The sequence below is a fragment of the Coptis chinensis genome, chromosome 1 (genome assembly GCF_015680905.1).
Source record: "Coptis chinensis isolate HL-2020 chromosome 1, ASM1568090v1, whole genome shotgun sequence".
In the NCBI taxonomy this organism is placed as follows: Eukaryota; Viridiplantae; Streptophyta; class Magnoliopsida; order Ranunculales; family Ranunculaceae; genus Coptis; species Coptis chinensis.
In genome coordinates this window covers 63,383,753-63,410,524 of record NC_141456.1, presented here as the reverse complement: position 1 = coordinate 63,410,524, position 26,772 = coordinate 63,383,753, and the positions used below count along the sequence as shown (strand labels likewise).

Sequence of the window (26,772 nt, the reverse complement as noted above, 5' to 3'; positions counted from 1 at the left end):
CAATTCCTTTACTCTTTTACAAAACAAAATAAAAATAAAAATCAACCAACCCATTCTTTGAATGAGTCTGAGAATAGAGATGAATAATAGAAAAGAGAAAGACCTTTGAAATCAAGAATTTGTTAGAAGCTTCAAATAAGAAAAGAAAGTTTTCATCCAAATAAAAAAATAAAGAAAAGAAAATAAAGAGTTAGAATTTCCAAAAATAGAATCAAATGAGTCAAAAGCCAAAGTAAAAGAAAAATAGGCTAAGGATGGAAACAAAATGTAAAAGCAAAAGTAAAGAACAAAATTTTCTCAAGTTACATAATATGAAGACTCTATTATCTCAGACTTGTCCTTTTTGAATATTCATTTCCTTCCTTCTTAAACCATCTCCTAATCCCCGCAACACCTAATAAAGACCTCTAGCTCAATTAGGAATAGGTTAGTGATCGACTCCGGTTTTCTTGTGTGTCACTGAGATTGTAAGGTAAAGTGTGCCCACTGCATACTAGAGTAGCGAAACTTGAGCGGAAAAATTAGAGTGGTTTTTGTCTTGACATTTATGTGAGGACCTACTTAAGGACGCTATTCCGAGTTTTCATAAACGGACCTGCTAGTGCATTTCATAGTATTACTCATTGTATATATGTTTATTCGTAGATGATTAATTATTATGCATATATTAGCTTAGGTTTCGACTTGATTATTCTGTATTCATTGCTAGTAAGATGTATAGATAATTGAGACATAAATAAAGAAACAATAGTTTTATTTTTAGTAGTCGTAAGTAGTATAGATGAAGTTTGTGAGTACCTTCATCTGGAAAACTCTCACGAGGCTATAACTCGTCCACTAGGGAATTCCTAGTGGTTTAAGGCCTTGTTGCATATGGTCAATGCAATCGCACTCGACAAAACGAGACTAGTTAAAACTCCATTTTTTGTCACTTATTCTAATTTCTCATATTTGCTTGAGGACAAGCAAAATACTGTTTAGGGGTGGTTTGATAAAAGCCCAAAACTGTAGTTTTAACCCTTTAACAATATTGCTGTTAGACCAATTATGTGATTAATAATATAGGTTTATCACTAATTACGTGCTTTTGAGTATTTCAGACTTTGGAGTTGAATAAATGTAAATTCATTACTAATTAGGCGCTAAAAGGAGCTAAAGGGATTGCTATGAAAGTTCTATGAAGAAAGCCCAAGTTTCATGGAGAAAAAACCCTTAAAAAGCCCAAGTCAAAGTTGTTAAGTGAAAGTCAAATCGGATTAGAAAGCTGAAGAAAAGTCAACAGAACTTCAAAATGCCATATTTTTGGACTCAAACCTCGGATTTGGGCCCATTTTATATCAAAATGACCGGCTCAGAAAGCTCTTTCCAATGGTCTAGACCTTGACTCGATCAGAATAGTATAAGTTGGTGAAAACTCGTGCTACAGTAACACGACCAAAATGGGAAGTCTTGGATTCAACAAATTGGGTTTTGGGCTCGATTTTTCGGCCCAAAACATGACTCCTCAGCCCATGCACAAATTTGGGGATCTAGCTGTTCTATATCAAGAGACAAAAGCTTAGCTCTTAAGCTATCTAGATCTAAACCTAGTTTTAGTTCATAAAATTTAGTTTTTGTAATATAGAATTAGTTTTAATTCATTGAATTAGTTTATATAGATTAATCTAGTTTTTACATTCAATTAATTAGTGTTAGAACAAGTAGATTATTATTTGAGAATCAATTTTAGTTTTACAATAAAGTATTAATTTTTAATTCCAATTAGCTTAGTGATTAAATTCTTATTAGTTTTAGTATTGTTAAATTCATAAATTAGGATCATTTCTTAGTGGTAATTTAGTTTCGAATTCTTGTTTAGATTGATATAGTAAATTTACAATATTTAATATTATGTCTTGTTTAATTTCAATTAGAAATGATAGTTTGATGACTCCACGCTAAACTTCCATTAGAAGAGTTTGATGAAGCTTAGATGAAGACTTGATGTGTTAGTTAGAATTATTACATTTAAGAATTCACTTTAGTAGGTTAGTTGATTCGCCATGAGAATGGGTTGAACTTCCTCAAATGTTAATTATTAGTTAGCAGAGATTGCTATGAATAATTAAGAATCACAATTAATCTTAATTGGTTATGATTGCAATAATCTACACTAGCATATTAGGAATTTATTTAAGTGAAATCAAATCCCCCTAATCTCTTCTCCATATTCTTCTCTATATTTTATTCAATTCATATTCAATTGCTTAGTTAAATTAGTATAAGTTAAATTCATATATTTAGTTTCATAGTATAAATTCACCTCTATAAATATTACTCTCACCATTGTTCCCTTGTGTTGATTAATTGATTTCTTTATGTCTTGGTAGTTTAGGAGTGGAACGATTCCGTACTCTATATATTGCATAAATCTATATGCGAGAGTAAGAAATAAATAATGGATACCGTAAGAATAAGATTAGAGTAAATCTAATTGAGTTTTTACGGGTTATCACTTCTCGACCTCCCACGTGTAGGGTTTTCACTGTACCTTCGTACTCCGCGGTGTGATACTCTACTCTCGTGTCTTCTGTTTATCTCACTTCGGGCCCACTCTTCCTAGCTATCCGCTACTCCCCGACTCCTGCTACTGTAGATGCATCGGTCCCTCGACCTTTGACCCCGGTCTTCGCGGACCCTACCACTAAAGTTACCATGATTTATACATTATAACATATATGTCAAATTTTTATGTAATATAATTCAACAAAAGCACACGCAGTCTTGAATCTATTATTATAAACGAGCAGTAATAATAGTACCTTAGCGTAGTAATCCTTCCAGACTTTACGACCAATTTGATGACCACCAAATCAAAAGCCTTAAACTTAATTTTCCCAATACTCAATTCCTCTGATGTCGGGTACTGCGTAAGCTGGTGTTGCACTAATCTCTACAAAACAATTAATCAATTAACGTGTTAAAATAAACAAAAAACAAATGATACGACCCGACCTCGTCTTTGAGCATGTGCAGAAGAGTGGTTTTGCCAGCGTTGTCAAGACCTAGAAACAAGATCTTGGCTTCCTTTTGCCATAATCCAAGTGATGTTAATACACCGTAAAACCAATCTACAATAAACACGATTTTGATTTTGTCCCACCCCTTTTTCTTAAAACCTCATTCCAGCGGACTGCATTTCATCATCCGTCCCTCTCCATTTTAAAGCATGCAGGATTCACGAGATGCCAATTGCGCTATCTACCGTAGCATCTAAGCCTATTGCCACCCAAAGTCGGGTCTTACAAAATCACAAGATTAATAAAAACATGTCAGTTTACTTGTCATCTGCTGCATACTGCTGTGGTTTACCATCAAGGAAAGTGGTCTAAGACTAACCCCGTTTTCTTCTGATTTGTATACCAGGGCCAGGGAAATAGCTAAACCAATTTGAGACTGTATGTTTTGTGCGGGAAAACAAAATAAAACTAGACTACACTAAACTACAAAGTACAAACAGAGACTGTCAGACCAAAAAGCTCTTTCTATTCTGTAAGAAAGAAAGCCTTAAAACCTGTAACATTTTCCAAATCCCCTGCAAAATTAAAGTCATAAACCGAACTGAAGAACATGTAACGTTACGTGCATAACAACAAATCTGAATTCATATTTTGAGATAAACAAGAGATAAATTTATCAGACTGATGTTTAGCATGGTCAAAGCTTCAAACAAATAGAAGACTGCAAGTGCAAACTACTAAAGCAACAAACACTCACAAACCATTGAAGTGAAAATATGGCTGTGTAAAATACATATTTGCAATCTCTCTAATCACTAGAATATGCATCCTCATCGTCTTCATGCTGCGCCACAACTTTCTCTATAAACTTCTTGCGGACTCCTTCAATGACATCACTTCCACTTTGCCCGTCGTTAAGTACAGGATCTGTTGGTAACAATTTCTGCAACAAGAACAAACTGTGAATAAGAAGGCTGGCTGAGGCACGGATCAAACGCTTTCTTTAAGGTTGTTTCGCGTCTGTTCCTCTTTATGCAGACAAAGCGCGTCAACCTCCAGGATACAACAGCCAGATAGACTCTCCTTTGTTTACTGCAGATAAACCAAAGAAGAAAAGAAGAACCACGATTCTGATCTTATGAAAGCCCTCAACTTAGTATAGAAAATAGTTTTTTCACGCATTATTAGCTGCTGCTCTAGGAGTATTTATAGAGGAAAATGTGGAGCACTCAGTAGATCCGGATAGGGTACTGATCCAGTTTCCCGATAAGAATTGGATTCTACAAGTCTATCACATCTGTTTCCCAATCCATATCCAATTCTGTTTCCAAACTTATCCGGAAACAGTTTAAGAAAAATGGTCTACCAAAAGAAAATAAGGGATCAAAGAGAGCCCAAGCCCAAGCCCAAGTTCACCTCTTGTTTTATCCAAAAACCACAACAATCCCCCACTTATTTTTGATAAAAACAAAATAGAAATTATACTTAAGGGCAATCAATATCAGTATCAACATGTTATGCATAGATGAAGGTGTCTACGACTTAAACCTTTACGTAGTGAAAATTACTCAAAGTATAAGAACCATAAGTGACTAAGTCTTAAACTTAGGTCTTGAGTATACAATAAGTCATAATCACACACAACATATCCAGTGTTCTCCTTTCATGTTCTGCATATTAAAGGCCCTGTGCTCTCCTGGATTCGTGAATGATCTAGAGAATCAGCCCTCATTCTCATAGAAAGCGGCCTCTACTTTCACATTCACTAGGTGAGTCTATCAAGAGTGCTCCTCAGAGCTATACACACGCCCATAAGGACCATAGAACTTCATTAAGAGTTTTTCCCAGAAAACCTCAACCTTTATTATCGCTACAGGATTTCATACATTTTACTATCCAACTACGGGACAGATAAGTAACAATGTATGTCTTACAACCAACATTCTATGACTTGTTCTTCCCTTTGAACCTAGTTCTTGGGATCTCCAGTCCCTAGGTTGGGTTACCATCATAGATGTTCATCTTCCAATTGGCTTCAGTCCCATGCTTCTGGTAGTAGTCCACAGTTTTTCTTTGGCCAAAGCTTTGGTAAATGGATCTGCTAGATTATCACCAGATCTCACAAAATCAATAGTCACTGCACCTCTAGATATAAAATCCCTGACAGTACTATGTTTACGACGAATCTGTCGTGATTTACCATTATAAAATTTACTGTGGACACGCCCGATAGCAGCAGTGCTATCACAATGTATCAAAGTGGCTGGTACCGGTTTATGCCAAACCGGAATATGAGTGAGAAGATCTCGTAACCAACCAGCCTCCTCACTTGCACTAGCCAAAGCAATCAGTTCAGACTCCATGGTAGACTGCGCTATAATAGTCTGCTTCTTGGACTTCCAAGATACAACACCTCCACCAATGCTAAACACATAACCACTGGTGGCCTTAGAGTCTTCTGAGAGAGTATTCCAGTCAGCATCTGTATACCCCTCAAGAACAGCAGGATATCTTTGATAATGAATACCCAAATGACTGGTTCCCTTTAGGTATCTCATTAACCTGCCAATTGCTTTCCAATGCGTAGCGCCAGGATAACTAGTATCGTGCAAAAGAACACACCCCACCGCGATAGGCAATGTCGGTCTAAGATAAATCGTAGCATATCTCAAACTACCAATGATACTTGCATATTCATTCGATTCACGGGTTCACCATTATTCGCAAATAATTTAACACTTGTGATCAAAAGGAGTACCAATGACCACCAATCGAAGTAGTTATACTTTCTTCAACATTTTCTCAATGTAGTGTGGTGATCCAACCATATGCCATCGACATTCTTGTAATTTTGATTCCCAACATTACATCACCCTCACCTAAGTCCTTCATATCAAAGTTAGAAGACAATAGGTTCTTGGTTTCTTTTACAACATGTAAATTGGAACCAAAGATTAGTAGATCATCAACATATAAGCATATAATAACACATATCCCATCAGAGTACTTATAATAAATGCACTTGTCACTTTCATTTATCTTGAACCCACTGGTAATGATAAAGTTATCAAATTTCTCATGCCATTTTGTTTAGGTGCCCTGTTTCAACCCATAAAGTGACTTAAGTAATTTGCATACCTTTTTACCCTTACCTGGTTCCACGTAACCTGTTGGCTGATCCATGTAAATCTCCTCTTCTAAATCCCCGTTTAGAAAGGCTGTCTTAACATCCATTTGATGAATAACAAGATTATGAACAGCAGCAACAGAAAGTAATAATCTAATGGATGTTACCCGTGTAACAGGTGAATATGTGTCAAAGAAATCAAAGTTCTCTCTCTGTCGAAAACCTTTGATAACCAACTTTGCTTTAAACTTGTCCACTGAACCATCGGTTTTAAACTTCCTTCTTAAAACCCATTTGTTTCCTATGGTCTTGCAACCAGGAGGCAAATCAACAAGCTCCCAAGTTTTGTTCTCCATGAGAGAATCAAGCTCACTCTGTATGGCCTCTCTCCAAAACTCAGAGTCAGAAAATGCGAGAGCTTCTTCAATGGAGGAGGGATCTCCTTCCAAAGAAAAAGTGACAAAATCGGGTCCCAGTTCCTTAACAACCCTTGCTCTCTTACCTCTTCTCGGTTCGGATGCATGCGGTGTCTCCATCATGTATTCTAGGTATATAAGTGTCGAAACATCGAAGTAGGTGCCTTGAAAAAGCGACCCCACTATTTCTAGATAGGTATGGAAACCTGTCTTCAAGAAATTCAGCATCAGATGATTCAAACAAGACATTAGTCTTCATATCTAGAAACCTGTAGGCTTTACTGTTCATTGCATAGCCTAGAAAGACACACTCATAAGCTTTGCTCTCAAGCTTTGAGATCTTGGGATCATGCTTCCTTACAAAAGCTAGACATCCCCATGTTCTGAAGTAATTCAAATTAGGCTTTATGTCCTTCCATAGCTGATAAGGGGTAACCTTCGTTTTAGAATTAGCAATTCTATTCAGCACATAGCAAACAGTCAAAACAGCTTCACCCCATAAATTTGATGGTGCTCGAACTAAGTAACATAGCAATGATTAATTCCTTAAGAGTTACGTTTTACGTTCACTACTCCATTCATTTCGGTGAATAAGGAGTCTGTCGTCTCATGGATTATACCATGTGATTGCAAAAAAAAATCAAAAAGCGAGAACCATATTGATTACCTCTATCACCGAATTACTTTAATGTTCTGTCCATGCTGATTTTGAATCTCAAGTATGTAAGCTTTAAAAGCATCAAACACATCACTTTTATTTTTCAGCAAATAAACATATGCAAACTTCGAGCAATCATCAATAAAAGTAATAAAATATCTTTTACCACCTCTAGTCAGAACTCCTTCAAGCTCACAGATATCAGTATGTACCAAGTCTAGTAGGCTTGTACTTCTCTCAACTGATTTGTGAGGCTTCTTTGTGATTTTCGCCTTAGTGCAAGATTCACAGTGTGCAAAATCATCATCCAAGTTAGGAATTAAGCCAAGTACGCTCATGTTCTTAACATACTTCCTATTAATATGACATAATCTACCATGCCAAACATTAACAGAACAAGAGATCATGTAAGCAGAAGTAGAAGTTTTATTCATATCAGCAACATTCAACTTAAACATCCCATTACATGCATAGCCCTTACCAATAAAAACCCCAGACTTAGTGATCACATACTGATCACTACCTATGACTTGCTGAAATCCAGCCTTGTTCAAAATAAAACCAGAAACCAAATTCTTCCAAATCTCAGGAGTATGAAGCACATCCTTTAACAACAGTTTCTTCCCAGAAGTGAACTGTAGCTCAACATCACCAGTACCCAGAACCTTGGTCGTATGATTATCACCAAGTAGGACTTCCTGATTCGTAGTTGTGGTATAACTCTTGAACCAGTTCCTATTATAGCAAACGTGCCTAGAAGCACCCGATATCGACCCCACCCCTCACAGACATTAACAGAATTGACCTCAGTTATCATAGCAACAAAAGGTTCCTCAGTAACATTAGCCTCACTGACTTTACGACTCTTACAGTTCCTAGCATAATGCCCTTTCTTCTTGCAAGTATAACATACAACTTCTGACATGTCAACAGGTGGTTTCTGATTCATATGCACCTGATTTTGGTTCTGATTTTGTGGAGCTATCTTGTTAACAGGTTTGTTTTTCATTGTCTTCTTATTAGGTTTCAAACTAGATTTAGTCTTACTGGTTTGTTGGTTTATCACATTAACCTTAGCCTTAGCAAATGACATGGCAACTTCCTCATTAAGGTCTTGTTTTCGTGATTCCTCTTCTATACGGAGTCTCATAATAAGACTCTCCATCGAAAACTCTTTAGACTTATGCCTCAGTATGTTCCTGAAATCCTTCCAAGAGGGAGGAAGCTTATCAATGACGACAGCAACCTGAAATTGCCCGTCAATTTTCATCCCTTCTGAAAGTATCTCATGAACGATAATCTGTAGGTCATGGCACTGAGACACAACAGATTTGTCATCTACCATCTGAAACTTAAGATAACGACTTACAACGTATTTTTGGAGCCCGGCTTCCTCGATTATCATACTTCTTTTGTAGGGCTTCCCAAACATCGAATGACGGAAGTTGTTGTAGTATAAGTCATTATAGATCATCAAAAGCGAGTTCGAGAATGTAATTCTTACACTTGAAATCCTTGGCGATCCACTTATCAACAAAGGATAGAAGCGAGGTTCCAAAGAAGACATCTTCGCGGGGAATCGGTTCACTTAGAAGCGTTTTCCACTTTCACCGGTCGGATAGAACATCATCTTCGCCTTCCACGCTTGAAGTGCTCACCAAAGAAACTTGAGCGGTCGATTATGACTATTGTCATTGTGGGACTGGGTGGTTACCTTCTTCATGTTCCATTGTTAAACAACCTTAAAATTGTTGGTAACAATTTCTGCAACAAGAACAAACTGAATGAAGAAGAAGGAGAGCCGCGGATCAAGCGCTTTCTCAAAGGTTGTTTAAAGCGTTGTTTTTCCTCTTTATGCGGACAAAGCGTCAACCTCCGAGGATACAACAGCCGGATAGACTCTCCTTTGTTTTTGCGGATAAACCAAAGAAGAAAAAAGAAGAACCACGATTCGATCTTATGAAAGCCCCCAACTTAATATAGAAAATAGTTTTTTTCACGCATTATTAGTTCTTTGCTTTAGGAGTATTTATAGAGGAAAATGTGGAGCACTTTCGGTAGATCCGGATAGTGGTAATCGATCCGATTTTCCGATAAGAATTGGATTCTACAAGTCTATCACATCTGTTTCCCAATCCATATCCAATTCTGTTTCCAAACTTATCCGGAAACAGTTTAAGAAAAATGGTCTACCAAAAGAAAATAAGGGATCAAAGAGAGCCCAAGCCCAAGCCCAAGTTCACCTCTTGTTTTATCCAAAAACCACAACAGGATCCGATTGACAAAGGAGGGCACAAGAACAGACAGCGGTGATGAGAAAAAGCCAAAAGATGCAGTAATTAAAATATATGCCCTTATAAAAACGTTCAAGCTGGTTATGGTAAAAATGGACAAAGTGAAAATAATGTCTTCCTTTTGAAAAGCAAAAGTAGAAAACAGACTCATATCTTTATGATGAGAGCTGTAAATATTCAAATAAACAGTGAGCTAGTGAGGAGCTATAACTACTAATTTGCTCCGGCATTACTTCTCACTTTTGGTTAACAAATACTATATAGATCAGTCAATCTCACTTCTCCATCACTTTAACACGATCAAATTTATTCAACCAACTCTTCCTGTGGACTAACTTGATTTCCCAATAGATGCCATTCCCTGCAACTATTTACTGATTGATAGTCACAGAAAACTTTCCCACATGAGGTTAGAAACATGTAGCAACTGTATGTAGTCCATGCTAAGCAGTTTAAGCCAGACAGACTAAAGGACCATCAGACCACGTATTATAGAACTTAGTTGAGTTGACTAGGTAATCTGTTCAAACAATTATGACAGCAAGGTTCTTTGGTGGAAACCCCCCACCCAGGATAAACCACAAGGCACTCGCATAGAGGATGTTATCTACCCTACCATACTAAACACCAGGTACCAAGCATGAACCCTTCTAACTCTAGCTGTGTTTTTAAGTGAAATGTGCCCTCCAAGAAGTTCCTCAATACACCTTCCTAATAAGCAAACTCACCTAGTGATGGTCCTTTGTCCCTATGAAGCACCGATACATCCCTAAGGGTGAAGTATCCGTGTCTGATACGTGTCCAACACGGATACGCCCCGATACGTGTCCAACACGGTCGGATACGCAATTTGGAGTATCCGATTTTATAATTAATTTTTTAATTTCCGACACGCAGGGGATACGCGGGGGACACGTGGGGGACAGTGATCTCACACATACAAGAAATTTTTTTGGAACTTCAACAAAAAAAAAAACAAGTGAAATAAAATCCAAGTTAAGAAGAGATGCAAGAGAAGAAAGATGAAGTGAATCCAAGTTATACATGTAAGTTGCTGCTTAATGTGTTTGAATTGGTCATTTTATGAAGTAGAATTGCTATTTTAATTTGAATTTGGTGAAAAATGCTCAATTATATAATATTTATATATATATTATTCAAACGTGTCCATGACGTATCCGTGTCCTATATTTTTGAAAAATACCGTATCGCGTATCGATATCCGTGCTTCCTAACTTTGTCGGGAGCTCATGTTAAACCTTTCTGGTAGGACAAACTGATTAACCATCACATACTAATTGGTCCAGAAAAAACCTGAGCTTCTCCTAGAGGCTTCCAATCAATCAGATCGATATGTCAATTGATTGATAAAGTGAAGCTCAATGTTGAACACGGGTGGACTTGCACTATGAATAGCGCTTGCAGTTCATATACAAAAATCGGACATTTTCACTCCGGCTTATTTGTACTTTGTATAAATTCAGAAGTTGGATTATTCAGCTTCACGGTCACAATATAAACAAGCAAGAGTGTTGAGAGTTCTAGAGATATTCCAAGCACAAGTGCAAACTAAACTCTAAACCATCCCCAAGGTCTCTCACTAATCACAAGCTTACTTACCATTGCTAGTATGGCGTTCAGATGAGCCAAACCTGATGTCTTCGAAACAACTCAGTTTTCTCGTCGTGGTTTTGACTAATCAACTATATCAACACCATAGGCTAACAAATATTACAAACTAGTATGTAGGTAAATTTTGTGTATAAATTTACTCGAGCATGGGATAATGAAACAGTTACAATCCTACTAGAACAAGCCACCATGTTTCCTAGGAAGTCGCAATAAATACTGTACGAAATCATTGAGTGAGGCAACATATGGTTTATAAAGTGAAATTGAAGCAATCACAGAAAAATAAATTATCTGGACCTAACCTATTTCAGCGGATTGAAGGTTCATCCTAATTCTTTACATCTCCAAATCCTTATCAATCCCATACGCCAAAATCTCTCAACAATATATCATCCCTAACAAATATTACGAACTAGTATGTATGTAAATTTTGTGTATATACTCGAGCATGGGATAATGAAACAGTTACAATCCTTCTACAGCAAGCCACCGTGTTTCCTAGGAAGTCGCGATAAATACTGGTACGAAATCATTGATGAGGCAACATATGGTTTATAAGTGAAATTGAAGCAGTCACTGAAAAAGAAATTATCTGGACCTAACCTATTTCAGCCGATTGAAGGTTCATCCTTATTATTCTTTACATCCCCATATCCTTACCAATCCCGTACACCGAAATCTCTCAACAATATATCATCCCTACTACATGTCATACTATCATTACTTATAACACCATAACCAACAGCCAGTGGACTGCATAAGCCTACAAATTACAAACTGGTGTTTCACACCCACAAACGCCTCCATCTCAGGAGGTGCCCCTCAAACCCAACTTTCACAATCAAAATACAAAACAAACTCTAACCACCACAATGGCGACAACCACTCCCCTCCCAACTTATCAAATCCTTGACCAACTTAGGCTGTGCTTAATTTCATGTCTGAGCGCTGGTTCTGATTCATTTGTTGAATCCAGCATTAAGCATCACTTTTCCACTGATTGAAGTTCTGAATGAGGGGCAATTGTTCTCACTGCTGACCAAATTTCGAAAATGAAATTCTGAACAAAAAACCCTAAGCAGACAACCTATTTGCTAAGATTGCTGGACCCATAAGTGGGCCACACTTCTAATCAGCATTCAAAAGCTGAAACAATCGCCTCGTTATTAATCCTCAACTTCCACCACCTCCTTTTGATCTTCGTTCTACCATGTCTACACGACATATTTATGGATGATGGGTTTGAGGTGCCACCCAACTTTAACCCCCTCAAAATTATGACCCCTTCCTCGTAGCTCTTCTGATTTTTTCTGTTCTTTAATCAATAAAACGTATATCTATTCCCATGAAATTGTTAGCTAAACTTTAACAAGAAGCAAATGTTAGCTAATTACAACCCCACAACGAACCCAGATACAAGAAGTGGCTTATAATACTAGAGTATCCCTACTACTGATTCCAATAGTGATTCTTCTAACGAATCTTTCCTTTGTGGTTCTTCTGAATCAGATACCGAGTCACTTTCTGGGACCTTCCCTACTGGTTAGCAACTCAAGTATTCATCTGAGATAATACTAGATTACTAGTCAATTAGCCGTGTTAATTGATAGAATCGAAATGAGAAAATATTTGCGTACAAGGGCATGTCTGACTCTAAGTTTGGCATGTGCTACTGAATTGGTTACCTATCCACAGGTTTGGTAGGCACATCCCTTTTCTTTCTTGACAGAATAAATAAATAAATAACAATGAGTAACTATCAAACAGCGGGTAATACTCATATCCTTTACAGGCAAAAGAAGAAATAAGCCTTGCAGTGAGATTGCGTTCCACACTCATGAGCGGAGATTATTTATTCGACTTTATAACTTGAGACAGCTTTCTCCATCTATACAAGTTCACACTGAAGAGCTTAACCTTCTTTTCGTAAGACTCAATACATCTGCTTCAATGTTGAGACATTAATGGCTTACATCCAAAGATTCAAGTTGATCTTGCTAGGGTGTTTAAACCTGATACTGTTTGTCTCACTGAACTCTTAGTTAGAGTGAAGCAAAGCATTGTTAGTGAACTAGGATTCTCTATGAACAACTCTGCTATCATCCATAATCATTCAAATGACCATTTTGGAAATCTATGGATCATTAGTACAAAAGGAGTGAATGTTAAGCATTTATTTAGCTCATACCAACATATTACTGTAAAGTTGATGGTGCAATGATCATTTTCTACACGAAAATGTGTGATTAGTGAAAGAAGAGGACTATGGAGGGATACCAGAGCCATGAATTCTCCTATAACCATGGTTACCGATAGGTGGCATTAACCGTGTGCTCACGGAGGGAGGAAAAAAAAGAGGTAATTAAACACCACCTAGATGTAGTATGCATGACTTCTGGTAAGACAGGGACACATAAAAGCTGAATGAAAATCACTATGGACTTCAAATGACATGGTGCAAGAATCAGCAGGAAAGGAATATAGCAAAATTGATAGAGATCTGATGAACAATGCTTAGCATTTGAGGCTTCCAGGTTGGAGATACAGAGATGGCTGCATGGCTGCATCTGATCATTCACCATTAATATGAGAACGTGTTGAAGTACCAAATAGTCATAGTATTCAGTTTAGATTCAATATATGCTGGGACACGGGCCAAAGCATGAGGGATTTATGAGACTTGTTCAGGAGAGCTGGATTGAACCGTTTTACGTTTATAGTTTGGAGTTTCCTCACTATATCTACTTGAGATTTAACCCATTTAAGTGATTTTGCTCTTCAATGGTACCACCCATGATTTATTTCCTTAGTGGTTGAGAATCAATAGGACCTACAGTTAGAATAAATTCTTGCTAAAAAACATATATAAGAATTATAACTATGATAAGAAAATTTATCTTGTTTTCTTTCATTTTACTAATCTGTTAGAACCAAACATGGCATTTCTAACCAACTAACTACGAATCCCAAACCTTGTTCTCAGTAAGGGCCAATGGAGCCTCTTCAATATGAGATAAGGCGAACAATTCCCATTCAAAAACCAAGACTAAAGTACTTGATCAACTCCATGATGCTACGGTTTCCTTGTAAGTTCAAGGGCAAGTGACCAGATTTTTCTTGCAATGCAACGAGGCAGCTTTAAAAATAAGCAAGAAAATTTTTCACTTGTGTGAAGAAGTTAAACTCAGTGCCTCCCTTCCCTTCTTTGATTCTACACTAGGTTCTTCTCCACTAATAGACAACAAAGACAAATTTGAGTTTTAGTATAAATAGCTTAGTCCACAACCCTCTCATAAGAATCGAAGTAAATGTTAGCTGAATCTCCTTCTTTCTTATAAGTGCCACTACCAGCGACCGTTCACCAATAAAGGGACCCCAAAGAACCAAACTCTTCCATGATAGAGGCAATTGGAACTGAGAGAGAGATGTTCACAATTTAAAGTTAGACAACATGAGCATCAAGGAAAACAAAGAAGATGGTTCAAAATGTGCCACCTAGGGCAAAAATTTCTGTTCTTTGTTCTTATCAGTATTTCCATAGGGTTTCTTCAAGAAGTATAGGTAGTTAAGGCAAAGGATTATACAATCTACCTATATCTAATCAGTGTCACCAAAAGCGATCAGCTGCAAGATATTTTCTCATATTTTTCTGATAAGTGGGTGGGTAACTAAACTAGCAATTTCAAAACCCACATCAATGATAATACTAACTAAGCCATCTGGGCTGTTTCTGTGTTGCGCCATTATGAATCTTCGCTTTATGAGCATACGTAGTCTTCAAAGCCTCTCAAGGGAATGTGACAAGGAAATTACTAATGTCCAGATTGTGGAGGACAATACGCTCTTCTTATGTGCGTACTTGGAAAACTAAAGTGCTCCAGCTCCATTTCTGGTCACAACAGTATCAACTACGAGCTTCGATCTAGCAAATCAAAATCTAAGTGGTGAGAGAAAGGACCACACCCATGCTATTCCCCATTACTTGGGGTACAGTGTCTGTCAATAATGAATATGCAGTTAAAAGCATGCTTAGGTGGATCCAAGGATTGTCCAACTCTGCTGCCTCGTGTAATGAATCGCATTAGTGTACTGAGCGTTTTCACTTCCTAGAGTTTCCAGCAGCCTGGGCGCAACGGACAATAGAGGCATGCATATGGAATAATTTAGAATATATTTCTTGGGTGCTCTTTTTATTCCCTCTTCCTTCTAACCATACTTGCCCTCAAAACAAGTGCATAACAAATAATTAAGGAAATCCAGAATCTTTATGAAAAAGTAAAAAAAATGCCTCTCCTCACCAAACCTCCTTTTATCCTCTTTTCCTCTTGTTAACGATTGTATGGTGCATCACCTACTTAGAAGGTGAGCCACAGCTTTATCTTTCTGATAAACCAGCGTCTTATTGATGGAAATAGTATCTGCCCACTATTATACCTCGTGATCCCTATGGAAAACCATCGAGCGAGGCACAGCTAATTGTTGTAATATGTTCGCATAAAGGAACACATTATACCCTGGTCCTGGAAACGAACTAATTCAAGCAACAACATAGCAGCGAAAAACTAGACCCCTATCCTTGATGTCTTCTTTTTACAATTTTGGCAGGCAGATTCCTTATAGTATATATCATTATATAAGACATGAGTAATATACATTATCAAATTCTTAAGGATCTCTGTCCCATTCTACTAGTCAGAAATAGAAGAGAACAAAAAACTGAATGGATATCCTAACCAAACAACCTATTTGCTACCATCGCTGGCCTCATAAGTGGACCACATTTCTATTGAGCATTCAGAAGGTGGAACAAACCTGCAACTTCTACCATATTTACACCACATAGTAAGAATGATGAAAATCATCGAAGCATAGCTGATCGTTAAAATGAGTTTGCTAATTTTTTTTAACACATTACACCCTAGACCTGGGAATGATCGAATTCAAGCAGCGACAGCCCCTTGTCATTATTCTCTTCCTTTTACTATTTTGGTAAGCATAGATGGATTCCCTTATACTAAAAGTTTATATAAGTACTATGCATGATCAAATTATTTATTTAACTCGGTAACAATTCAAATAAAAAGGTAGAACAATCACATACCTTCTGGCGTATATCTCCGTCCACCAAAATGATGCATAGAGCTGGGGGGGTATTGAAATTATAGTAACTACACAGCCATCTGTCTTTATTCTACATGGAAATTTTGATGCTGATTCAGTGGTGGCCACAATTCCAAATGCTATAGTGAGGCTGAGAGCATCTCCTTATGATCCTATAAAGGTTGCTATTATGCTTTATCCATGTGGATTCGATACTCTAGAATTAATTTGGCAGATTGACCTCATCTTAGTTTGCATAACTTTGGGTGTTTACTTCGGTTAGTTAGTTTTCACTTGTCTTCTTCTAATAGCTGGATACTTTATTTATACTGCCAAAGGAAAATACTGTGATGAAAAGAGGCAGGGATAAAATCAGTCTAGAACTCTTAAAGATGCACTTCAAATTATTAGTTGCTCTTTAAGTGTTTATCTATTTCAGCATCTTTATGTCATTGATTTTATCAATACCCCCCAGGGCAGTTCTTCAAGTGTGGAACCCGGTGAGCGCCTAGTGCCACTGGCACCAGAATGTTGATTCGATCCCTCACCTTTCCCAAGCCCGATTTACCAATATTTGTCAAAACGCGCCTCTTAATTTGGTTAAGAACGATTCAAGCCTGTCACGAAGCACAAACTGGTATAGTGTGATTTAATTTACCCGAATTTGTTTTCTCCTTGATGAGATTGATTAGGAGAACTACTTTGTTTCTCTACTATTTTCATAAAAAGAATTTCATTGAAAAAATTCCTTGTTTCAACTTCCTAACTATTGGAGCTCAACGCGGAGCAAATTGCGCTGAAATACATCAATTAACCCAAATACTTTTGTATCCCTTAGAGCATTTGCAATGCAGGGTTTCAAGGGGTTTGTGACTATAGTCACCAGTTGTGGGGAAAAACTGCTATGCAATGCAAAGATGATTATCTGGTGAATATTTTGCCCAGTTGATTTCAATGTAAAACTCATCACCGAGATAGTAGCTGACTTGTTAACTTCGGACGGGATGTTGGATTCCGTCTGGATTACAAAACTCACCAGACGGTTTATTTCTTTTTTTCCAGACGGAATCAAACATCCCGTCCGGAGTCCTAACGGTTAGTTCACCAACGGTCAGAAAGTCAGAACGGTCAAAAACGGTCAAAGTAAAAAACTTTGGTATATATACAACATTTGTTTCATTTCAACTCACACTTCCAACAATCATATTTCATATTTCTTCTTCCTTAAAATCAGTTCTTCAAAAAAACAAAATATCAAATGGCATCAACTCAAGTATCTCTAGCAAGTGGTAGCACTCAAGCAAAAGCAAAAACTCACTTTAGCATGTCTGAAGATCAAGCTCTATGTCTTGCTTGGATAAAAATTAGTAAAGACTCCATTGTTGGTGCTTTCCAAAATGCAAAAGGATTTTGAAATCGTGTAACAAACGAGTTCAATCAAACACGTGGGTCGGATAGGTCTTCCGATTTAATTAGTGGTAGATGGAAATATATTTCAAAAATGATGAACAAGTTCGTGGCAATTGTGAATGCAGTGGAGGCTCGACATGCAAGTGGTACAACAATACAAAGCCGGGTAATTACAACGTTGTCAATTTGAAATTTATTGATTATCTTAGTCTTAGTCTAATTATTTCTGTTTTAGTCTAATTATCTTAGTGTATTTATTATTTCCATTTTAGTTTTAGTCTAATTATTATTTTAGTTTAATTATCTTAGTCTTAGTGATTGTTTTAGTCTAATTATTTCTATTTTATTTTTTAGTTGTCCGAGGCAATGATGACGTACCAACTACAAGAAAAAACGGTTTTTTCACTTGATCATTGTTACGTTATACTCAAGGATAATCCAAAGTGGAGTAACGTTTTTAAGGCAAGGTCAAGCCGCCCCACAAAGGGAAAATGTCGCAAAAATGATGGTGAAGATTCAACTTATAATTCACCAAGTGTTGGTGGAGTTGAATTGGAGGGTTCTCAAGAAATAGAGCGTCCTCAAGAAATGGAGCGTCCTCTTGGATCGAAGAAATTTAAGTCCAAGAGAAACCAAGAAAAATCAGTTGATACGTTGGAGGGTTACTTTTTACACGTTTAGAGGATACATTTTCACAAGATGCAAATGAAACACAAAAACACTTAGAACTTAGGAAAATGAAACTTGCATATGGTCAAAGAACTGTGATGGCAAGAGAAGAAAAAAATCGGATTCAAATGGAAAAAAATCAAGTTCAATTGGAAAAAATTTGGCTTCTAAAGATGCAATATGAAGCTAAGATTTTAGCGACTGATACAAGTGTCCTCCATCCCGATACCGCTTTTTTAATCAAGTAACAACAAGCTGAAATACGTGCTGAATGGGCAAAGGATAGAGGTGGTTCTAGCTCTAACTAAGCTTATGTAATATCTAGTATTTTATTTTAATTAAAACACTATGTATTTTAATTTTACTGTCTTTTTAATTAATGTACTATGTATTTTAATTTCATTGTATTTTTAATTAATGAACTATGTGTTTTTATCTCACCGTTTTTTTTTTTTAAAATTAATGTACTATGTATGTTCTTTCCAATATAATTATTTTCATAGAAATACAATTACCAATAAAATTAAAATACATTGTAATATAGTTCATTAAAACACAACTCATTAAACACATAAGAACTTATTGGAATTACATAGGAAATACATTAGGAAATACATAGTAAATACATAAGAAATACGTTGGAACTTAATAGTTCACGTTAGGAAATACATAGGAAATACTTTGGAACTTCATAGTTCACGTTAGAAAATACATAGGGAATACATAGGAAATACACTTTCATTTCCATTTTAATTTTCGCCTCCTTCTCCCTCCTCTGGATCCGATCAATTTGGATCATAAATTGGTACCGGATCTGCTGTTTCTTCAATGCCAGTCAAATTAAAAACATGCTCAACTAAGTTCTTTTGAAGATTAGTATGTGTAACTTCATTTCTGATCTTATTTCTTGCTTCAATCATCTGATAGACAAAATGAAAACCATCCTCTTCCTGAAAGAACGCAGGTATTGTTTCTTTCCTCTGACCTTTCCAATTTTAAACTCCACTTTTACGTTCATTCTCAACAATCATATTATGCATTATAATGCATGCCTTCATTATGTCTCAAAGAACAACAACACTATAACAACGCGCAGAAGCCTTAACAATATGTCATCGTGCCTGCAAAACTCCAAACGTCCTTTCAACATCCTTTCTTGCAGCTTCTTGACGTTGAGTAAAGATCTTTTCATGCTTATTTCTTGGATAACGAATGACTTGAACAAATGTGCCCCATTTTGGGTAAATACCATCAGCAAGATAATATCTCATATCGTAGTCATTACCATTCACATTAAATGCAACAGCAGGAGCCTCACCTTGCTCTAATGATTCAAAAACATGAGAACGATGAAGCACATTAATGTCATTATGCGAACCTAGTAAGCCGAAAAAGCAATGCCAAATCCAACAGTGTCTGTCTGCAACGGCTTCAAATATCAAAGTTGGTTCCTTCTTGTACCCTACATGTGTTCCAGCCCATCCACTTGGACAATTCTTCCACACCCAGTGCATACAATCGATTGATCCAAGCATTCCTAGAAAACCCCTTGCCGCATTTTCAGCTAATATCCTAGCAGTGTCTGCCTCAGTTGGTCGTCTCAAGTACTCTTCCTCAAACGCCGTGATTATTGCCTTGCACCAACGCTTCATAGATACATTTGCTGTGGAATCTCTAATTTGTAAATACTCATCCGTTGAATCAGAAGAACAACCAGTTGCTAATTGTGCAACTGCAGCTAGTCCCTTCTATAACCCAGAAATTGCTTGCCGACCCAATCCATCCACCTTGTCTTTAAAGTAATCGTCGAATACTGCAATAGTTTTTAACATATACATAAAAAGCTCTCTTGTCATCATGTACCTTCGTCTAAACTTATGAGGAGGCCACCTACAAGGTGTTGTGAAGTAATCCCTCATTATCTTCTGTTTACTGAAATCCCCACAATCTCTAAACGTATACTCTCTGCCCTTCATAGATCCACCGTGTTTGTCTTTATCCACATCTTCAATTTCAATGGCTGCTTGAGTCATTAATGCCCCAGCAGTGGATAATAATTGCAACCTCCTCCTCGTCCTTCGCCTTATCATATCATTATGTTCATCTCTTACTCTTTCTATGTAGTCATCTTCAACGGAAGTACCAGAAGATGACCCGGTAAAACCAGAAGACGAACTATTACTACTAGATCCTCCCCATAACCTTTGGTTAAATGCAATTCTTTCTTCTCTAGACATTTTTTCTATTTTTAGCTTGGTTGTGGGGAAGAAGATGGTTGTTTGTTTGTTTGATCTAAAAGAAAGAAGAGTAAAACGAAATATGAAAGGTAAGGTCACATGTGATAGTTCGATTTTGGTCCACTTTCCAATTGACAACACATTTTATCATATTTTTGTTCTCCAAGTGACAACACATTGTATCCAAATGTCTATCCAAATGTATCCTCAATAATTCCAATTTATGGCTCACCATCCACAAATCCAATGTATGGAATAGTAAAAAGCGCAGTGGGATGGAACCAAGAACCAGACGGGATGTTATATTCTATCTCGGTCTAAAAATACCAGATGGGATGTTACATTCTGTCTCGGTATCCCCATACACTATTCCTGTCAGAACCTATCAAAACCAAACCACCTGCAAAAATTAGTGATATTCCATCAAAATTTTCTGTTTCAACCAAGACATAGTAAATGAGTGAAATGCGAGGTCTAGCCTAACCTACGAACTTTTGGAATGAGTGAAATGAGTGAAACGAGTGAAATGAGTGAAACGAATGTGAAATTTTTGGAAACATACGAACTTATACTTTGGAAACATACGAACTTATAATTTTCTGAATTTTTTTTTGCCATAACCTCATTTGTTTTATTCACATATTCATATAAAAAATCTGCTAATATACTTTAGAAATAATAAATAAGAAAAACAACAATCATGAACAACACCCAAGTCAAACAAAGAAACTCGGTAAAAAAACTAACTTATAATTTCTGAATTTTTTTGGACATAACCTCCTTTGTTTAATGACATATTCATATCCAAAACTCATCAAAAAAACAACCTGCTAAATCAAAAGTCATTACAAACAACAATCCCAAACGCCATAAGACAAGTAATGGCGCACAGTTATTACAAACTACAAAAAAATATCTATTGAGACCTCCTCCCCCTACGAGAAGGCTCGGTCGAAGAGCTATCCCCCTTACGTCGTTGTCGCCTCTCTGGTTGAGGTTGAGCTTGAGGTGTGGCACTTGCAGCATTCTCCAACTCTTGCACACGTCTTTGAAACTGCAAAGTTCAATTCCGCTTTTCTTGTAAGTACTCAAAACTGCGATGAGAGGACTCCATGAAGGACGCACACATGCCATAACTAAGAGTGATGTAGTTAAGGAGCTCCGACCTTACTTCATCCTGTTTAACAAAACAAATGCATGTTAGGGGTTATAGTGAATAATAATAATAATAAATCATGATTAAATTCAAATCATACTAACCTCGGCTAACTGCGCAAACTGTACTGACAAATCTGCTACCACTGTGGCATCTACTGGTGGAATAGGTATGCTCATATCTTGCCCCTGAGAAGTAATCATGCTCCAGTGCCAAAGGTCATCCTCATCAAATATCTGTGAAGTTCTTTGCGGCATCTGAATATCATGAAACACCCTGGGCTGTGACTGTGGCAACTCCACTCCTTCTAGGAAATGAATGTTGGGCCTCAATGCTTCAGAAGTAACCCCTTCAAAATTGGTGCCCCGGTATAATGCACCTAGCAAGAGACCTCGACCAACCCTCTTCCAATACAAGTCATAGTCTCCCGTAAAAATGAAAGCTGATGCGTCTGACCAATCATTTGGGTTTGCTCTATAGTGTGAAAGAGCAGCAGGAAGAATATCAGAGGCTGTCATATCTATGGGTGGTGGGTAAGGTATAACAATCTCTTCAGATACTTGCCGCCAACATCTGTCCCCAAGGTACCATGCAGTTACTGACTCTATAAGTATCATTCACCGCTGAGAAAGAAACCTTGCTCTATTACACATATAGGATAGTCTATGGTACTCAGTGTTCTCTGGAACATCAGGAATATCCGTATAAGGGGTCTGAAATATGATGGACTCGGCCCAGGGTTGCCACTCAATTCGGGTAGCTTTTAAAAGCTTAATCTGCTAACGAGTGTTATGAATATTGTGATATAGATCCCCATACCCCCTCTACCTACGATGAAGCCCCCATGCTTGAATATGTGGAATCAGGTCATGAGTCTCATCCTCTTCCAACCTCTTCAATACAGGATGCATCACACGAAAATATTCGTACCACCAATACAATATCAATAGATAAAATACAATATATATATATATATATTATATATATTTATTTTATCTATATATATATATATATATATATATATATATATATATATATATATATATATATATATATATATAAAATACAATATATATTATTCAAATGTGTCCAAGACGTATCCGTTTCCTATATTTTTGAAAAATGTCGTGTCCGCGAATCCGTGTCGTGTCGTATCCGTGTGTCATGTCGGTATCCATGCTTCTTAGCTTCTATTTGGTTATTGAGAGTAGCCTAAATTGTTTAATTAGATTTCCAATGTAATTTGATTTTGCATAATACAATTATCATATCATCTTAGACTTACATAATGTTTTTCCTACTAATGTGTCATGTGTTGATATTATCTTGCCATGATACTTTATTTTTGAATGTGTGGTCTTTGTACTTGATTTTTTTTTTGACTCTATTTTTCTTTAAGAGATCGGTTTGTTGCATTTTTCTACGATATGGATAAGTCTTGGATGTCCAAGGACCGGTTAACAAGCGAGTATATTCAAGGAGTAGAAAGGTTAATTAGTGTTGGAAAGGAAGAAGGAAGTTTCATACGTTGTCCATGTAGAGATTGTTCAAATATCAATGAGTTAACTAAGACTGAGGTCAGAAATCATCTTTTCGAACATGGTATTAGCCAAGGTTACACTATTTGGCGGTTTCATGGCGAAAGCTCTCTATTTTCTGAGACCCCGACTAGTTTTACAGAACAAGACACTTTTGGACATTATGATGAGGTTGAGACTTCTGAAGATGTTGGACATTATGATGAGACTGAGACTCCTGAAGATGTTGGATATTATGATGAGATTGAGACTCCTGAAGATGTTGAACGCATGAGAGAAATGGCGACGGCCGCAGAGGACCATTATACGGTGATCGAGAAATTTAAGGAATTTCTTGAAGATGCCGAAACGCCTTTGTACGAGGGTTGCTCAAAATTCACAAAGCTATCAATAGTTATTATTTTATTTAATCTGAAAGCAAATAGTGGGTGGTCTGACACAAGTTTTTCGAAGTTATTGAAGCTACTGGGACAGATGCTTCCTCAACCAAATCTCTTGCCGAAATCCTTGAATGGAGTCAAGAAGACATTATCTGTTTATGGGATGAAGTACGAGAAAATACATACATGTCCAAATGATTGTATACTCTATAGGGATGATAAATACAAAGATGAAACTATGTGCCCTATTTGTGGAGTCTTAATATATAAAGAGAACAAGAGAGCGACCAACAAATTAGGTGGAGTACCAGCAAAAGTTTTGTGGTATTTTCCACCAATTCCAAGATTCAAGAAGATGTTTCAATCTGCCCAAACATCAAAGTCAATGACATGGCATGCCGATGAAAGGGTGGTTGATGGTAAGATCGCCACCCGCCAGACTCTCCAAAGATGGAAGTTGGTTGTGAAAAATATCCGAATTTGTAGCGAAATCGAAATCTTAGCCTAGCACTTTCAGCCAATGGAGTCAATCCACACCGTACTCTTAGTACTAAGTACAGTTTATGGCCTGTTATATCTTTGGTCACATACAACCTCCCACCATGGCTATGCATGAAAAGAAAGTATATGATGCTTACGATGTTGATATCAGGTCCAAATCAACCTGGAAACAATATCGACGTCTACTTGGCACCCTTGGTTGACGACTTACATGTTTTGTGGGAGATAGGGGTGGAGGCTTATGATGTGTACCGTCATGAATCATTTATACTTAAAGCTGTTTTGTTATGGACAATCAATGATCTTCCTACGTATAGCAATCTTTCTGGGTGCACTGTGAAAGGTTATTTTGCTTGTCCTATTTGCAGTGAGGGCACGTCCTCAACCAGGCTTAAACACTCTGGGAAGAACGTATACACAGCCAATAGAAGATTTCTTCCGCGCTATCATCCATATCGAAGACCAAAAAAAACCTTCAATGGTAAAAAAGCAGAGTGGGAGGCACGAACCCTTAGCTGGTTTGAAAGTACTAGAAGAAGTTGAAGGGATCAAAGTCATATGGGGAACAAAGGGAGCCATTACGGGTGGTACCAATTGTTTTAAGAAGAAATCAGTTTTTTTTTAGCTTCCATACTGGAGATATCTAGAACTCCGACATAATGTGAATTTTATGCACACGGAGAAAAATGTATGTGACAGTATTGTTGGGACCCTACTTAACATTCCACGTAAAAATAAAGACACCATTAAGTCTCATCTTGACCTCCAAGAAATGGGTCTAAGGACAGAATTGGCTCCAACAATTGGGGAAAAGCGATCGTTCTTGCCTCCGGCTTGTCACACACTATCTAAAGATGAGAAAAAAAAGACTATGCAAAACTTTGCATGAGTTAAAAGTCCCAAGTGGATACTCTTCGAATTTTAGGCCTCTTGTCTCGATGTAAGATCTAAAACTGCAAAATATGAAGTCGCACGACTGTCATGTTTTGATGCAGCAACTTCTTCCGGTTGCAATAAGAACAATTTTGCCAAAGAATGTGAGATGTGCAATTATTAGGCTATGTTCTTTTTTTAAGGCTATTTGCTCGAAAGTAATAGATAAGGAAAAATTGCCTCAAATTCAGGAAGACATTGTGCTCACAGTATGTTTGCTGGAAAAGTATTTTCCGCCATCATTTTTCGACGTTATGATTCATCTAACAGTGCACCTTGTCAGAGAAGTTGATCTTTGTGGTCCTGTATTCTACCGATGGATGTATGCATTTGAGAGGTACAATGAATTATATATTACCCTTCAATATTTCTTAATTCGCTTTTCTTTATAAACATTACTATTGTTCAATCTCTTAGGTACATGACCGTGTTAAAAGGGCTTTATACGCTAATCCAAATCGACCGGAAGCTTGTATTGTGAGAATTACATTGCGAGAGGAAGCAATTGAATTTTGTAGCGAATTCTTACCGACTTAGATGCAATTGGGATTCCTCTGTAAAGATAACACTACCACAGATTTGATATCATCTGGAAATCTTCCCGAGGAAGTACCCATAGTCAAGTAGATAGAAAAACATTGGACCGAGGCACATCTCTATGTGTTGCAAAACACAAGAGATGTTCAATTTTACATCGAGTAAGGTTTCTTTAGTTGTTCACTTTAAAAGTCTATTTTAGTTCGTTGGTTTCGGATTCCGATAGCTAACTAGTTTATTTTGTGGCCTAACATGATAGAGAACATATGAACTATATGAAGGAACAACAACCTCGTAAATAAAAAAAACCCACATGGTTGCATGCTGAACACAATCGCTCATTTAGTGATTGGCTTAGAGACAAGGTATATTATAAATTGGTTTTTTTTTTTGTTTTGTTATTTTTGTATGTTAATTTAACTTAGATTAGGACTAAAATGTTTACACAACAATGCATAGGTTTTTCTCGAGAGGGGAAATCCTGACAACAAGGTGTCAAACACCTTGAAGTGGGTATCGAAGGGGCCTTTGGCACATGTTTACAAATATTCTACCTATGTCATTAATGGTTATCATTTTGCCATGAAACGGCAAGACGCTTTACGAGTAAATCAAAATAGTGGCGTGAGTTTGACAGCAACAACACCACAGGTTTCAAGCGCAAAGGATCAAAACCCAATTTTTTCGAACATGTCTTTCTACGGTATTATTGTTGAAATATGGTTGCTCGATTATACAAATTTCAAGATTCTAATGTTCAAGTGTGACTAGGTTGATAGCAAGAATGCAATTAGGAAGGATGACATGGGTTTCACTTTAGTGGATCTTGGTAGAGTTGGCTATAAATCTAATTCCTTCATCTTAGCTTCTCAGGCCAAGCAAGTTTTCTATATACCTGATCAACTTGACCCAACGTGGTCAGTTGTTGTAGAATCTCCTCAAAGATGCTTTCACGAATATGACGACGATAACGATGATGAGCTCGTTGATGCTCATGTAGGAGATGACAATTTTGTTGAATTGCCAAATGTTGACTCATTGGATGTTAATGACGAATCTCAGTCAGTTTATGTTCGTGAAGATTGTGAGGGCACTTGGGTTGAGCATAAAGAAACTTCTTGATTTATTAGTTTTCATTGTTTTTTGTGGTGGAATCGATATTTGGTTTGTTAATAAGAGATTGTG

The 26,772-nt window shown here is 37.1% G+C and overlaps 1 protein-coding gene and 1 long non-coding RNA gene across 2 annotated transcripts; one reads left to right on the top strand and one right to left on the bottom strand.

Annotated features, from left to right (window-relative positions):
• Nucleotides 1-793: 793 nt before the first annotated feature.
• Nucleotides 794-17,038, bottom strand: LOC147524904 (uncharacterized). The gene is made up of 4 exons (XR_015220919.1): nt 16,228-17,038; nt 2,995-3,942; nt 2,802-2,932; nt 794-2,683 (listed from the first exon to the last, which is right to left on the bottom strand). It is a non-coding gene; the product is annotated as an uncharacterized LOC147524904 (long non-coding RNA).
• A 6,087-nt stretch (nt 17,039-23,125) lies between these two features.
• On the top strand, nt 23,126-26,709 carry LOC147524903 (uncharacterized). The gene is made up of 6 exons (XM_086577097.1): nt 23,126-24,035; nt 24,269-24,528; nt 25,194-25,355; nt 25,468-25,527; nt 26,047-26,238; nt 26,359-26,709. The coding sequence occupies exons 1-6, from the start codon at nt 23,126-23,128 to the stop codon at nt 26,707-26,709; spliced, it is 1,935 nt and encodes a 644-aa protein (XP_086433223.1).
• Nucleotides 26,710-26,772: the final 63 nt, after the last annotated feature.

Excerpts from the sequence above, each read along its gene's own strand:
- LOC147524903 (XM_086577097.1), top strand. The coding sequence starts at position 23,126 with ATGGATAAGTCTTGGATGTCCAAGGACCGGTTAACAAGCGAGTATATT. Across the intron at positions 24,529-25,193 it reads TTAAACACTCTGGGAAGAAC|GCTATTTGCTCGAAAGTAAT; the intron begins GTATACACAGCC and ends TCTTTTTTTAAG. Across the intron at positions 25,356-25,467 it reads AAGTTGATCTTTGTGGTCCT|GTACATGACCGTGTTAAAAG; the intron begins GTATTCTACCGA and ends TCAATCTCTTAG.